Source organism: Typopeltis vanoorti, chromosome 6 (assembly GCF_054136105.1).
Source record: "Typopeltis vanoorti isolate ZY-2024b chromosome 6, IOZ_Tvanoo_1.0, whole genome shotgun sequence".
Classification (NCBI taxonomy): Eukaryota; Metazoa; Arthropoda; class Arachnida; order Uropygi; family Thelyphonidae; genus Typopeltis; species Typopeltis vanoorti.
In genome coordinates, this window is record NC_143554.1 from 93196199 (window position 1) to 93214045 (window position 17847).

The 17847-nt window shown below is 35.4% G+C and overlaps 1 protein-coding gene across 1 annotated transcript in view; it reads right to left on the reverse strand.

Annotated features, from left to right (window-relative positions):
- Positions 1-14658, reverse strand: part of LOC150105711 (prolyl endopeptidase) — a 156013-nt gene extending 141355 nt beyond the window's left edge. Inside the window, exons 1-2 of the mRNA XM_090395028.1 lie at positions 14510-14658; positions 7683-7810 (exon numbers count right to left, since the gene is read on the reverse strand). Coding sequence (XP_090251154.1) covers positions 7683-7810; positions 14510-14575 — 194 coding nt within the window. The 5' untranslated portion in view covers positions 14576-14658. The remainder of the gene's footprint in view (positions 1-7682; positions 7811-14509) is intronic.
- Between the last annotated feature and the right edge of the window lie 3189 nt (positions 14659-17847).

Here is a 17847-nt window from a genome sequence, read left to right on the forward strand (position 1 = left end):
GCACCTCTGATATTAAATAAAAATATTTTCTTGCAACTATCTACAAACAAAACTTAGTTTTTTAATTTTGGTAGTATTTATTTCATTTGCAATAAATGCATATGAATTTTATCTTTTATTTTAAAAGTATATTGTTTTTTTGAATAATCCTATATACTGCAATCAGAACTATGAAAATTTGGGTTGTACCTTCAAAAAATTGACAAACTAGAAGAAAAAATATCTTAGAAATGTTCCCAGCATAATAAATCAAGAACTCTGGTTTGGAATCAATGTGTTTTTTTCTCTCCCCCAACCCTGTCAATTAGGACTGCAATTTACAAGATCAACAAGTTAAAGCAGCAGTTAAAATAATCATTATTAAAGATTTTAAAAATTTTACATTTATCTTTGTTTCTAGAATTCCTATGTTCATGTATGAATAATCTGTGAGCATGAAGAAATATACCTAGTTCAGCAACAATGTTCTGTTACAGATGTTACTCCACTGGTATCATGGTTTATAAGAATAACTGGGATAAGAATTTGTCAGACCACGTAATGCTTTTCATTCTTCAAGTACCTAGTCTCAGTTTTCTTGAACTCAAACCACAGCAACTTGTTTTTGGTAGACAGGAATGGAATTCTGAAAGGTTCTCTGCTGCTATATTCCACAGCAGGGTCTGATGTATTGTGCATTCAGATATGCTTTTTTGCAGATGACTGCTATACTATACAGTCACTTAACTAACTGTGGCCTGTCTCAAACTGCAAAATCCTTATAACTATATACCAAATCTCTTATATCGACAAGCATATATCTCTGAGCAGGACTACCTTCAGATAAATGCCACCTTAATGAAGTGCACGAATATTCCATTAAGGTGGCAGTTTGAAGTTATACTTGCATCAAAAGATCTGGCAATGACTGGCATTGAGTACTCAAAATCACTTAGGTTGCACCACTAGTTTACTATCACGAAACTGCCATCCTATTGGGTATTTGCCTACCACTCTTCATACCTTTATATCTGCTGTTAACCAATAATAGACCATAGGTCTGAATTCCAGTGAGGGTATGGATATCTTTAGTGGGAAATACATTTCACTGACCAGTGAGACTACCATCTAGATTACTGGAAGTCTGAAGGTGGAGTGATAAAATTCCATGTTTCATCTCTAAATTGGGATTTCTAATTTTTAACACACCCATGATACTACATGTGAAATAGGTTTACAGAATTTCTTGCAAGTGCAATTCACACACACAGCTTAAATTAACTTCTCGTGGAAAGGCTTAGACATTGGTTATACATTCTTACTAAATAGCTTAAGGAAATTACAATGTACAATAGAATATACATTAAAAAATATTTTTTTTAAATAAAGAAACCTGTGGTGAGATCATAATTAAAAGAAACACGTATTAACCACAGTGAAAATTAAGTACTTGTAAATATTTCATCCTAAGTATCTCAGGACATCATCAGTACAGTAGTTTAAACAATAATAGGAATAACATACAGTTAGGGCGCATGATTACAATAGAATCTCATTAAACGTGCGTAACGTGCTACAGAAGTAAAAAAAAAAAAATAATAATAATAATTATTTTACACAATTTTGTATGACAATTTACCATACTTTAGGAATAGTAAGAACGTCGTTGCGGTTTAAATTTGGTCTGTGTAGTAGGGCTTCAGAACTTTCTTTATATAAACGTTCATGTTTATATAAAGATCTATGTAAAAGTTTAGACTTTCTCAATGGATCCTATGGCTTGGATTTTCAATTCCGTGTTGAGAGAGGCCAGATTTCTGCAGTTTAAAAAGACGAATGTGGTCTTGATGTTCCGAGATGCTTTTCTGAACAGACCTACCTGTCTGTCCAAAGTAAGACAATTTGCATGAGCATGGAATCTCATAAATGCCAGGCAACATCAAAGGTGAGAGTTTGTCCTTAGGAGAAGGTAACAAGTTGTAAATTTGGTTGATAGGTTTGTAAGTAGTGGCAAAATTGTATTTCTTCATAATTTTAGAAAGACGTTCGGAGATACCTTTGACGTAACGTAAGGAATCCTGTGGACTTCGTCTTGTCTGATTTGATGTGTGGGAAAGTGACTGATGATTTTTTGAGTTGTTTTAGGATTATATCCATTTAGGATGGCTATATTTATGATTACTTCTAATTCTTGGTTTAGAGATTCTTCAGAGGAGCAGAATTTGTGTGCTCTGGAAACTAGTGATTTAATAATGCCAGATTTCTGAGATGGATGATGAGCAGAAGAATTGTGAATGTAGCGACCTGAGAATGTAGACTTGCGAAAGACAGACATAGCGATGGAACCGTCTTCTTTTCTTTGAATGTGTAAATCCAAAAAGGAGATATCCTGTGGAGATTCTTTTTCTAACGTAAAGTTGATGCGATGATGAAAAAGGTTAATTTTATCTAGAAACAGTTGTAATTCATGTTCGGAATGATCACAGACTGCAAATACATTGTCAACATATCTTAACCAAATTTTTGGTTTGGGTTCAAAAGTGAATATTTTTTCCTCAAGATGTTCTAGAAACATGTTTGCTAGGTTTGGTGATAAAGGAGATCCCATTGCTGTTCCTTCTTCTTGCTTGTAAATTTGACCTTTCCAGGTAAAATATTTACAAGTAAATAATTTTCACTGTGGTTAATACATGTGTTTCTTTTAATTATGATCTCACCACAGGTTTCTTTATTTAAAAAAGTTTTATTCCTTCATGGGGAAAGAACAGCACAGAAGACAAACTTACTAGGAAAACTGCAGGTTAAGCTACGAGCTCGAATCTCTTTTTTAAAAAGGTGCAAACACAATAATCTCATTCCAACCTTTGCAAAACTGAAGGAAGTCATCAAATCTCCAGGTGCCAATAAAATCTATCAAAAAGCAAGCCATTCCTTACTGCTCAATCAGTTACGACTTTCTAAGCATGAATTAGCAACAAACAATTTAAATATTACAGAACTAGAAACAGACTTGTCAAATATGTTAAATCAAGAATTGCTACAATTAATTATAACTGTCTCAAAGAATTCAGGAAAAAGAGCTTTTGATAAAAGCAATAGTGCTCTACATAATAAATACCTTAATCTATTAAATTGATCAAAAAAGATCAGTAACAAATTACCAACGGAAAAATGGGTAGTCAATTTATCTAACCATCCACTAACAACAGATAAATTAAATGTCCTAGCAAGAGGCCATAAATTTGCGATTTCACCAAAATGTTTCCCATATTTAGACTTCATACATAATATAGAAAGAGATGTCAACCATCTCTCCAGTATCGAAGCCAACAGACTTCGTTTTGAGAGCTGAAGTGATCTACACTGCCAAACCTTTGGAATTAAATATCCCACCATCAGAATTGAAAGCTATTATATCTTTAAAATGTAATAAAAACATAATCATTACCAGAGCTGATAAAGGAAATACCACTGTGGTTCTTGATACAAATTCATATGAGCAAAAAATGAATTTACTTCTTCGAGATCGTAATACTTACGCCAAATTGGATTATGATCCTACAAAACGTCAAACTCAGAAATTAAATAAGCTACTTAATGAAACTTTCTCCTTAGATGAAGAAACAATCAAAAAACTTAACACATACCATGCCAGACCTCCTAGAATTTATGGCTTACCTAAGCTACACAAAACTAATGTTCCACTCAGACCCGTCGTAGACTGTATCAGCAGTCCAACTTACAAGTTATCAAGATTCTTATCCAATCTTCTCCGTCCTCACATAGGCCACTCAGGCTCTTCAATCAAAAATTCTACAAAGTGTCACACAAAAATTAAACGCATTCAACTTTCAAAAACTGACTTGTTAACCATCTCCGACATTGTCTCCCTCTTCACAAACGTTCCCCATAAAGAAACACTAGAATGACTAACTCAAAAATTTCCATCTGATATAGTTGAATTGTTCAAGTTTGTTATTGCATCAGGTTACTTCACCTGGAAAGATCAAATTTACAAGCAAGAAGAAGGAACAGCAATGGGATCTCCTTTATCACCAAACCTAGCAAACATGTTTCTAGAACACCTTGAGGAAAAAATGTTCACTTTTGAACCCAAACCAAAAATTTGGTTAAGATATGTCGACGATGTATTTGCAGTCTGGGATCATCCCGAACATGAATTACAACTGTTTCTAGATAAAATTAACCTTCTTCATCATCACATCAACTTTATGTTAGAAAAAGACTCTCCACAGGGTATCTCCTTTTTGGATTTACACATTCAAAAAAAAGAAGACGGTTCCATCGCTACGTCTGTCTTTCGCAAGCCTACATTCTCAGGTCGCTACATTCACAATTCTTCCGCTCATCATCCATCTCAGAAATCTGGCATTATTAAATCACTAGTTTCCAGAGCACACAAATTCTGCTCCTCTGAAGAATCTCTAAACCAATAATTAGAAGTAATCAAAAATATAGCCATCCTAAATGGATATAATCCTAAAACAACTCAAAAAATCATCAGTCACTTTCCCACACATCAAATCAGACAAGAAGAAGTCCATAGGATTCCTTACGTTACGTCAAAGGTATCTCCGAACGTCTTTCTAAAATTATGAAGAAATACAATTTTGCCACTACTTACAAACCTATCAACCAAATTTACAACTTGGTACCTTCTCCTAAGGACAAACTCTCACCTTTGATGTTGCCTGGCATTTATGAGATTCCATGCTCATGCAAATTGTCTTACTTTGGACAGACAGGTGGGTCTGTTCAGAAAAGCATCTCGGAACATCAAGACCACATTCGTCTTTTTAAACCGCAGAAATCTGGCCTCTCTCAACATGGAATTGAAAATCAAAGCCATAGGATCCATTGAGAAAAGTCTAAACTTTTACATAGATCTTTATATAAACATGAACGTTTATATAAAGAAAGTTCTGAAGCCCTACTACACAGACCAAATTTAAACCGCAATGACGTTCTTACTATTCCTAAAGTATGGTAAATTGTCATACAAAATTGTGTAAAATAATTATTATTAGTTTTTTTTTTTTTACTTCTGTAGCACGTTACGCACGTTTAATGAGATTCTATTGTAATCATGCGCCCTAACTGTATGTTATTCCTATTATTGTTTAAACTACTGTACTGATGATGTCCTAAAATACTTAGGATGAAATTTACAATAAATAATTTTCGCTGTGGTTAATATGTGTGTTTCTTTTAATTATATTAAAATAAATTTTAATACACTTCCAATATTTCGGCAACGTCATGTTGCCGAAATATTGGAAGTGCCATTATCACAGGAACTTAAATACAAGGCACGTGCACGCAAGCACAACACACAGTAAACGAGGAATGAAGCAGGAAGCTAGTCTTTCTCCTAAAAGTCCTGATGGTGCCCCCCCCCCCCCAAGTGGGCAATGTTGGTATTCTTGGCCGATTGGGCTGAAGGTCTTCTGATGTAGGTTTCCCAAATTTGGGGCAGTCTCATGCAACCAAATTTGTTGAGATTTGGATAGTTTCTTAGGGTTGAAGCTGATTCCATGAATAGCCTTTCTTATTTGAATTTACTATGGTGTATTATCGTGTAAACATTTGGCCAAAGCCCTCAAAAACACTATGCTGGCAACACACCTTCACACATAAAAAACTCAGCCCACTTCAAAGCCAGTATAGAAAACCTTACACTCAAACACACTGACGTAATGGTCAGTTTTGATGTCTCCTCCCTATTCACAAATGTCCCACTCAAAGAATCCTTAGAGCTAATCCAAGCTAAATTTACTCCTGATATCACAGCCCTATTTCAGTTCACAATGAACTCAGGCTATTTTGTTTGGCAAGGAAAATTCTACAAACAAATAGAGGGGACAGCTATGGGTTCTCCACTCTCCCCACCCTTGGCCAACTTTTATATGGAGACTTTTGAGAAAGCCTTAAACTCTGCCCCACAAAAACCAACCATATGGCTTTGCTATGTTGATGATGTGTTCGTTATTTGGCCACATGGCTCCGATGCACTCCTCTCCTTCCTAACACACTTAAACAACCAACAACCCAGAATCAAGTTCACCCTGGAAGAAGAAAGAAGAAAAAAAACAACCGCCTTCCTTTCTTAGACACACTAGTCACCCGCCAGCCTGATGGAACCTTGGTTTTCTCAGTTTATAGAAAACCCACCCATACAGGCAGATATCAACAATCTCACTCCCCCCTCACAACAATATGGAGTCATTAAGACACTACATAACAGGACTAAACTTATCTGTTCCAATGACAATGCCCTAACCACAGAACTAAACCACATTCTCAACACTTTCTTAGCCAATGGCTACCCCCCCCCAAAAAAAATCCAAAAAATATTGAAACCAATAAACCACAATCCCCCTTCACAACAAGGATTACTCTAAATCCATCACCATTATATATATCCGAGGCAACTCGGGAAAAATTACAAAAATCCTAAAAAAACATGACTTCACTTCTTGTTACAGACTTTATAAAAAATTGGCATCCCTTATCTGCTCCACTAAAGACCAACCTCCCCCCCCCCCACCCAGACCTACTTGGTGTATACCAAGTCCCTTGCAGTTGTAAGCTGTCCTACTTTGGCCAAACAGGGAGGACAGCTAATATCAGAATTTCAGAACACAAGGACTACATCTGTTTTCACCAATACAGCCACTCTGGTCTTGCAGACCATGTGCTGGATACCCACCATAGAATATGGTGGAAGAAAGCCACGATAATACACCGTAGTAAATTCAAATACGAAAAGCTATTCATGGAATCAGCCTCAGCCCTCAGAAACTATCCAAACCTCAACAAATTTGGTTGCATGAGACTGCCCCAAATTTGGGAAACCCACATCAGAAGACCTTCAGCCCCAATCGGCCAAGAATACCAACATTGCCTGCTAGGGGACACCATCATGACTTTTAGGAGAAAGAATAGTTTACTGCTTCATTCCTCATTTACTGTGTTGTGCTTGCATGCACGTGTCTTGTATTTAAGTTCCTGTGATAATGGCAACGTGACGTTGCCAAAATATTGGAAGTGTATTAAAATTTATTTTAATGTATATTCTATAGTACGTTGTAATTTCCTTAAGCTATTTAGTAAGCTTAAATTAACATATCTTATTACCTCTGCCCAGGCAGCAATTCCATGGCTGATTGAGGAGCATACCTAATGAACAGTCTACTGGCACATAATGGATATTAGAGTAGTCAAATGCTCTCTCAGCATAAAAGAAAGCATAGAAATGAAATAATCTCATACATACTATTGATTACTTTTTTCTTAATTAAAACAAATTAACTATTTAATTAAAATTAATTAAAAGTTAATTATCTAACCTTAGCCTACCATAGATAGGCTAAGGTTAGATAATCTGGTTCCCCTGCTACAAAGAGCAAATCAAGCCCTGAATAAACAGGTGATGGTCTCACACACCAGGCAACAAAAATCATCTACCACCTAAACTTACAAACATTCATGGCACAGTGGGATTCAAATCCAGTCTGTTTAGTGGAGCAGAGCAATGTTATCTACCTGGCCACTTCTATATATATATATATAGTAGACTGGCTAAATATGCTGGGAAATGAACAAAAATTTAATTTCTGGTGTATAATAATAATACATTAAATTATTTAAATTACATTTTTACAACCAAACAATAATCATACCTTTCCTTAAGTTCTGATCTATACTTGCAGCTTTCAAGGAAAGGAATTGTAATGGCATTTTGTGCATCAACAAAGTTTTTAGTTTCTTCTGAATCTGGGTCTTCTAACCAACGATATGGATCTGGCATCTGTTATTATAAAAATAAACCAACACAAATATAATAAATTGGATTAAATAAAGCATAGGAAATTCCTATCAATATTTTAAGTTTAATATAAATAATAGTAATATTATTGATATGTGGCATATTATTAATGTGATGTAAAATATATTTAATAATAAAAATGTGTTTGAGTGAAATGGTTTCAATATAAAGATTATAAACCAAACTGATTATATAGTAATGAATCTGTAACAAACTAAACTACAGTTATCCCTTGACTTACATCGTTCGAGTTACGTCCTTTCGAAGATACATCCATAATCCCATAAGGGAATAAATAACATTTTCGGCTATACATTCGAACACAAGCAAGCATAAGGTAAAGCATGCACAGTGGCAACATCGCTTTCAGCAGCAACCTCCCTCAGCAGTCGACATGTGTCTTCAACAGTTCCTCTATTGATTTTGTGTTTGAGAAATGGGTTATTTGTGTATTTATCATTAAATATTTCGCGATGTTTTGTGCAACATGGTCCCTACATGCACAATCAAAAAACCTAGTGAAGAATCACAGAAAAAGAGGCAAGCAATTGATCTTGAAACGAAGTTGCAAGTTATAAAGCAACATGAAGCTTGTAAGCCTGTCAATGTGATCGCACATGACTTTGGACAGTCTCATTCTACAATGATGACCATTTTGAAAAATAAGGATAAAATCGTACAGACTGTGAAAGAATCTGCTTCCATTAAATCGATGATAGTGACAAAACAACAACAAGGCCCTATCAGTGATATGGAAAAGCTACCCTGCATAATGGATAGAATACCTGAACCAAAAACGCATACCCTCTTAGCACTGTGACCATAATCACTAAGGCACCAAGTCGATTCAATATGATGAAGGAGAAAGCAGAACCGGATTATGACTATGAATTCAACGCTTCTTCCAGTTGGTTCATGAGATTCAAGCAGCGTTTTGCACTGCATAATGTGAAAATGTATGGGGAATCTGCAAGTGCTGAGAAGGCTGCCAAGGAGTTTGTGGAAAAATTGATAAAATTATTATGGAGGGAAATTCAAATATTTAATATGAATGAGACGTCCTTGTTTTGGAAAAAAATGCCCAAGCAGACATTCATCCACAAAAAGCTAAAATCTATACCTACTGTCAAAGCTCTTAATGTCCGTATTACAAATCTGTTATGGATAATATGGCTGGGTAAACTGAAACCATTTATGATATGGCATAGTGAGATTCCCCGAATCTTCAACAACATTTAGGAAGCATACTCTCAGTTCATTATCGGAGCAATAAGAAGTCGTAGATGACTCAAAAATTGTTTGAGGCTGCCTTAATCAACTGTTATGCGAGTGAAATAAAAAGCTATTGTGTGAAAGAAAATGTAGAATTTAAAATTTTATCAATTCTAGATAATATTCCAGGTCATCCATCTTATAGCAGTGATCTTCAAGTTCAAAGTCATGTTTCTATCTCTAAACACTACTTCATTGATCCAGCCAATGAATCAGAGAGTTCTTGCAGTGTTTAAGGCTTATTATCTGTGGAGAACTTTTCCACAAGCCATTTTTGCTACTGAAGGAAATGACCAGACTCTCATGCAATTCTGGAAAACATTCAATATTTATCATGCTATTAAAAATATTGCTATGGCTTGGGACGAAGTGTCCTCTCAATGTATGAGGCATATGGAAAAAGACATTAAAAAGGTGTTTGCATGATTTTGGAAGTTTGTAATAGTGGGCCTAGCAAACAATCTGAATCTCGAAGTAAATGATGACGACATAATTTAACTCATAGAAAGTTCCCCTTAAGAGTTGACCAACGAAGAATTGGTCAAACTGGAGGAACAACTGTTGCAGAAGAGAAAAAACGAGAAAAGGAAGAGGGGAAAGGAGAAATAGGAAGAGGTAGTTAAACAATTTACAGTGAAAGGTCTTGCAGAAATGTTCTTTGCAGTTAGCAATGTTCTCAAAATGGCTGAAGATAGGGATCCCAATATTGAACGCTATGTAATAATAGAAACAAAAGTACATGATGTGTTTGCTTGCTATGAACAAATTTATGATGATAACAAGAAGAGGAATAAGTAAAGCACATTGGACATTTTCATCAAAAAAAACAACAGTTATACCCAGAAGAGCCACAGACTGATTGTTCACACAGGGAAGTTAATGAAGATGTGATTGTAGAGGAAGAATTGGGTGATTATTCTCCTGTTTTATAGTGGCAGAAACACATAGTACAGTTTTATAATAAGATTTAAAATTAAAATGACAGTACTTATTATGGTTAAGTCCGTAACCCCTATAATTCTGTTGATATAATGTATCGACTTATGTCCAACTCAACTTATGTCCTGCCAGATGGAACGGAACCTGGACGTAAGTAGAGGGATAACTGTATTTCAAAGCTTGCATCCAAAACTATCCATTTCAAAATGTATTTTGCAATCTGTACATTTCTACGAAACTTTTTATTTTCATTTTTATGAGAAATCAAGAAACATCAAATTGCCTGAAAACAATCTCATTTGTAATTTCAACTTGTATGAATACCATTTGGGAACTTGTGTAGTTCAATTGATAATGAATATGGTAGTTCATTGGAAAAACTTGTGTCTGAATCCTATCTATAATGTGAAGAGCCTTCCTTCATCAGGGCTTTAAAAGTGAAGTTGAGTTAGCCTGTTTTGCAGGGATGTGGAAGGACTTTCTATCCCAGAAACTCAGGTTTTTCATCTGCAAAACAGGCACCATCCATAAGAACACATACAATTTACAGACACAAAAGACAGATTTAACTGCCCTATCATGAGCCTAACACAGAAGGGAAGATGAGATGAATACCATTCCCACAACTCATTACTACTCTAGGAAGAAAATTCAGTGAATAAACATAATGGAAAAATTGTATTAAAATACTTGAAAAGTTGCAAACTTCAAAAAAAAAAAATAATAATAATAATAATAAATAGTAGGAAACTGGTTTCTGAGTTAATGCATTTGTTAAAATAATTAATGTACCTTTTTGGAATTTGTGCCAAAAAAAAGAAAGAAAAAAAAGTACATGCGCTCCTGTTGTTTGAAAACTGGAGTTCAAACTGCAGTGTTCAAACTCATATTTCTGTGTTGTTGGAAATTACTAACTTCATAACCTTCTGAAGTCCTAACACTATAAAATGAATTAATGCTGATGATGGTAGTTACGGTTCATTGTAGTTGGTGGAGACAGAGTTGTAGAGTAGGTGCCCTCCCTCAATGAGTTTTTGGACTCCTTGGAGGTGTCCCGTATTAATATTTCGCTATAGGTTTACAAGTGTGAAATTATGATACTGTCACCATAGAACAAATGCTGTTTTTTTCTTGAAGCTAAAAACTCTGCGAGGTCACCTGGTTCTATATCATCATTTATGACAAAGTCCCATATTTTCCTCTGTAGATCATTATTCTATTGAACCCCCTTTGAATGATTATAGCCCATGTATTAGACTGCCAATTTTTGTAAATTTCAATTAGCTTCCTGCATCAATAAGTTATCTCCAGCTAAAGGATGCTGCTGGTTGGATGACTTTTGGAAAACCCTAGATATGACATCCCACATATTATACTCAAAATTGCTTAAGTTGAACTGAACTGTGAATGCATATAGAATCCCTCAATATTTGTTCATCTGCTTTAAGAGTCGGGAAAAAACAGTGGTTCATTATCTGCAGAAAATCTGCTGGAAACATTGAAAAAAAGTTCTAATAAAAGATAAGGCATCTAGGGAGAAACATAGGGCAGTTCTATGGCCACAACATACTGAACAGGACCAATTAGGAGTGAAACAACTAGTCATTACAATCAGTCAGTGTTCACATGCCTACTAGTGCCTGCATGCCTGTGCCCAATACATCTCTTTATGCCCATGAATATGTCTTGATGAATAACTAACTAGCCAATATTTTGGCTACTTAGTTATTCACACAAGATGTCAGTGAATGCCATATAGTCACTCCTCCCATACCTCATAGGGCTTTGGAAGTGAAACCTTACCTTTGACCTTACCGCTTCTAGAAGTGGTAAGGTTGCAGATGCCCATTCCACAAAGAATTGGTAGGACAATCACAAACACCCATGCCCATGGCAGGATTCGAACCTACAGCCTCTTGGCTGGAGAGCAGATATGCTACCCACTCAGCCAACCATGTTGGCAAATATTAGCTGAGTAATTTAACTAGCTAAATACATTTAGCTAATTAAGTTATTTGATTAAATTCAGCTAATTATTAGTTTTAGACATCTGCTTTACCCCACAAAACATTAAGCTGAATTAAGAACAAAATAGAGGCTACTGGGGTAGGTCTTCACTTGACATCTTGGGAATAAAGTTTTGTTATGCCAAGAAAATGCATGTGGCCAAACTTGTCTTTAGAAAGCTATTCTAAACACTAAAATTATATGGTGTAAATGGTACACTATATCAAGCATACAGTATATATTTAAGTTGCTACAGAACTGAAGTACAGGAAAGTAGTTTGATGTAAATTCAGGTGTAAGATAAAGGTGTGCACACACTCTCTCTCCTCTTATTCATCATCAATATGAGTGACATCATGAAAGAAAGCGGCATTATCCACATAGAGTCTCCATAGCTCAGTCAGTATAGACAAAGCCCTTTGGTTTCAATTCCGTCCATGACATGAGGAACCTTTATCAGGTCTCTTTCGACTAAAGGTGAGTTAGCTGGTCTCATACAGAGGTAGAGGGTTTTTCCCCTTCCAGGAATCTAGGGTTTGTTGTCGCTCAGAACAGGCAAACCGACCTGTGAACACACACACACACACGGATCCAGAGTCATAAAATACATACTTAATCCCTCATTAGGAGAGCTCAACACCAGTCTTAAGGGATGATTGAGGAAAGGAGAAACTCCCACACGAATAAAATAAAATAAAATAATATCCACATAAACGTTGATATGGATGTCAAGGTTGCTATGGATGCAATGTTTTCCCCTTAAAATCATAACAACACTGATATTCCATCTTAAACTTCATACCCATGTTATTTCAATAGAATATCAATGGTATTATAATTTTAATGGGCACATCAAATCCATGGCAACCCAGACATGTACACATGTCATGGCAAATTAGGCGATTAAACCTTATATAAGAATCAGAGTTAGACTTAGCTCTCTGCTTTATATAGATGATGTACTCCTAAACAAATCCAGTGCATCATCTATATAAGGCAGAGTCTTCAGGATTCTGTAAGAAAACTGAATAACAGCAAATCTGGCATGAAAAATAGTAAAAAATAAAAATAAAAAAAGCAGGAAAATGAAAATCTTCATCTACATTCTCAATGGAGAACTTAGAGAAAAAGTAAAACATTTTAGCTATTGGACACGATTTTTAGAGAAGGCATATCAAATGTGAAAATAGACAATACAATAAACTAAGCTAATATGGTAATAACCAATTGAAAAAAATTATATGGAATAACGGGGATTTTAGCCAAAAGATTAACTAGCAGTGTACAGGACAATGTTGAAGTCAGTTTTAACTTATGAATCTGAGAGATGAATTAGAAATAAACCAGTTAATCAAAGACTTAAAACAACAAATATGAGATATTGTTTGGATAGTATTTATGAGAACAATTAGGAGAGTGAACAGATGGCATCAGTGGCAGAATCATATTAAAAATAAAGATATTAGGAATATTGCCATTGTTAGCATTTAAGAATATGTGAAAAGCTAACCTGAGGTTGTATGTTCTCGCTTGAACAGAATAGGAGATGAAAGGTTAGCAAGACAAGTTTTGTTGATAGTATTAAAAAAAAAAAAACAGACTCGACAGCAAGACCAAGATCAATGATACACAATTCCTTCTTCCCCAGCCACCTTTCATAGTCCCTCCGATTCACACTCAAAATTCATAAAAACATTTTATTTTTAATTTTTATAAGCTCAATTATTAAATCTCACTTTTCCATGCTGTCCTAAAACACGTTTATTTTCATCATATCTGTATCCTTACTGAAATTATATGTGCAGCAATTCCATTTTTTAAGACTGTCAGTACGAAACCATTTGACGATCAGCTTACATGTCTTTCTTTCTCCTATTCGTGTACTATTCATATCATTCCATTCAGTTTATAAGTCGGAGATATTTAAAATATATCATCATCATTTCTGCATCACATCAGCGTTTCCAAAACGTGTAGAAAGGCATATTTATAGTTACGTTGAATTAAAGCGTTAAATCTTGACCTACTCAATTCTTAAGATTTGCCAAGATTGTACAATAGGAGGGGGTCAAATAATGTTTCTTAACACACAGATTTCTTATGCAGACATCCAAGATCGACAATATCACTGCTCGCTACTGTCTGGTTAATTTGACATTATGACTATCATAAGGAAAGTAGCCAGACTACATCTTTTAATAAGCAATGCGATTGTCTATTTACACATCCGAATCAAAAAATTAGAATAATCAAAGAAAATGTGTTGAATATGCAGTTCTAATTTATTGCATTGAAAATAATCACTACCAAATATGAAATAGCATCATCTAAATCTATGTACTAACCATGTATACACAGAAAAAAAAATTTTTTTTTTGATTCGGAGGTGTATAACATAATTGTAATTTCCACCTGTATAGTAACAAATATATGCTATCTCATAAGTATTAGTTTATTCCATACCGATACACCATGATATACATCAACAACAGAGTCATCTCTCCGAGCTTTTACATACTGAAATCGCATTCTAAAAATGCTATATATAACAAATCTCAACTATAAAGCTTGATCCTAACTATCACTTCTACGTTATTTCCCGATCGACATATACCGCATGACGTCTCAGCACATGACAAACAATATTTTGAGATGAACGCCACCTTTACAGAACAGTAACACATAACTACCCCAAAAGGATAACGATGTCACTTAAATCGCAGGAGGTCGCCATTCTTCTTATTATTATTACTATTACTGTTATTAAGTATTAGATATAATCATTCATAGGACTGGTGTTTTGAGGACTTGGGCCATCCATGGAAACTGGGCAAGAGTGTGGTTAGCAAGGGTGTTAGAACTAGGTTTTTTACTAGTTCTAACACCCTAGGAGAGTGGTGAATGAGTGGAAGTTGCCAGAGTCTGTTGTAGGTGCCATGACTGAATGAGTTTAAGGGAAAGTATTATAGATACTGTGTGGATGTTGAGCAATTGTTTAGGGCCTCCCTCGACGAGTTTAAGGACTCCTTGGAGTTTCCCGTAATAATAATAATAATAATAATAATAATAATAATAATAATAATAATAATAATAATAATAATAATAAAGGTCTCTTTCATGTACAACTCCTTTCGATTATGCAAATACACACCAAGTTGGAATAAATGCTGGGATACTTATTTCAGAGAAATCTATACCACACACATACCAAGCATATGGAACATATCCCTTTGGTCATAACGCCCTTTCGAACCTTCTTGAAGTACTTTCCACCACTTTCTGATTAATACGAGCCAAGCATTGGGGGATCATGTTTGAGAACCAGTCATGAGCTATTCTTGAATTCAATGATCTGTCATCACATAATATTCTAGTTCATCCCGAAAGACTGAGATTTGATGCAGGCCAGTCAAGTTTTTGCACATTTATTTCTATGACAAAAAACAATGTGATAGTATAGTATGCCCACATATGCGAGACCCTTCGACACTTCTGCGCATGTCAAAAGAAAGAGAATACATTATGATTATAGGGTAGTCAATCCGTATTGTGGGATGAGTTGTTTATTATTACACGTCGGAAAATTAAACTTCTATTTTATGATCATTGTAGTTTTTTTTAACTATTTTGCTTGTAAAACAGTTGGAAAATTTCGTATAAAGCACGTGATTTCGCGTGTTGGTGACCAATTCCTGCATCGCCTTATTTCTTTCTTCTCTTCAACATGAATTGACTCTTCTTGGCAGCCTGCCAACGACGGCTCTCGTTTTTGTAGTCGGACTATAGCATCTGCAGTATGACAGTGCATTGGCAAAGTGCACTATTAATGTGAATTCATTTCTAATAATTTTTTCAGAATTTATTATTATACGGCTTATTTATATATATCAGGGGCATCCAAAATAACTGGAATTATTTTTAAAAATATATTAAAGTTTATAATAAGATATTTTAGTGTCCTTCAAAGCACTCTCCATGTGAGTCAATGCACTTGTCCCAACGTTTTTTCCACTGTTGGAAACAGTTCTGGAACTGTTCAACTGGAATACTGTTTGTAGCTTCGAGCGACTTTTCTTTCTTTCACTTCGTTCACATCAACGAATCGCTGCTCTTTCATGGTTTTCTTTATCCGTGGGAATGAAAAAAAAATTCACACGATTATATTTTTGATCCTCTATGAGTAAACGAGGCACAAATTTAGCCGACGCACGCTTCATTTGCAAATCTTCTATTAAAATTCGCTGGCACAAACTCATCTCTTCAGAAACTTGCTCAATGGTCTTTCGATTATCTTCATTGATTTCCTGGCAAACCTTTTCGATGTTTTCATCATTCTGCTTGTCGAAGGTCCTGTTTTTGTTTTTTTTTGAGTAATTTCCCCCTAATTTTCCATCTAGCTGTAATATCTGTATAGCATTCGTTCCAGCTCTCTGTAGGTTGCTAGGTTTATCTTATCGAATGGCAGCTGGTTGATCGTGTCAGGTAAGTTGAAACCCCTGGTGGTTTTTCCGTAGTAATTATTATATTTATATGTTATCTGATATGTTGTTCTGGTTATTCTGTAGTTGGACTGAAGTAGAACTTTAATATGACTGTGTAGTAGTAGCATAAGTGTTTGACCATTAATATTTCGTGTTCTGTCATTGTGGCAAGCATTATTACGTGATCTTTGTTTCCAGAATATCAATTTATACCATCTTATATTGAAAGGGTTGTAATCTGTTAAGTTTGTAGTCTGAGTAGAATGCATATGATATAATTGCATATCTTAAAATGTTTTCACATAATGCCTTATAAAATAAAAATAAATCAACTAACGCCTTTTATTCTCTTACAGGGAGTAGGCGAGGCTTTTATACCATATCTAGCTTTTGGAGACTGAGTGGGCAGTTCAATCTCCATCAGTAGCCAATGAGAGATAGCTTGCCCATGTCTATTACTAATTATAGACAGCCACCGATGAAGAGGCTGGCAAATATGTGATGCCATATCTTGGTACCCAACCTTAACAGGATATGTTACTGTCTGAAATCATGTGGGTGCTATGGTCTATTTTCTTGAGTTTACGGGACGAAAAACCCGAGTTTCCGGGAGAGAAAACCCGCTTGCCACAGATCGACTAACTCGGGAACTGGTCAAAGAAAGGCTTAGAAAAGTTCCTTCAGTCCGTGACTAGATTTGAACTTGAGTCTAACTTCGAGCGACCAAGAGCAGAGGATGCAAGCGCCACTTCCACTGAGCTACACAGGCCTATATTCACACAATGCCTTAATAATAATTATAAATAAATAAATTAGCCAATTCCTTTTATTCCCTTATAGGGAGTAGGCGAGGCCTTTATACCCTATGTAGCTTTTGGAGACTCAGTAGGCAGTTCAATCTCCACCGGTAACCAATCAGAGATAGCTTCCCATATCTATCACTAATTATAGGCAACCACCAATAAAGAGGCTAGCAAACAAGTGCTGCCATCTCTTGATACCTACCCCTAACAAAATATGTTACTATCTGAAATAATGTGGGTTCTACGATCGATTTTCTTGAGTTTCCAGGATGAAACACCAGCTTCCCATGCCAGAGATCGACAAACTCGGGAACTGGTCGAAGAAAGGCTTAGAAAAGTTCCTTCAGTCAGCGACTAGACTTGAACTTAAGTCTAACTTTGAGCGACCAAGCACAGAGGATACAAGCGCCACTTACACTGAGTTACAATAATTATCATTTTAATATTTTTTTAACATTAACATTTTATTTATCATCTTACAGAGCATTTACATATATACTCACATATTTACATATTA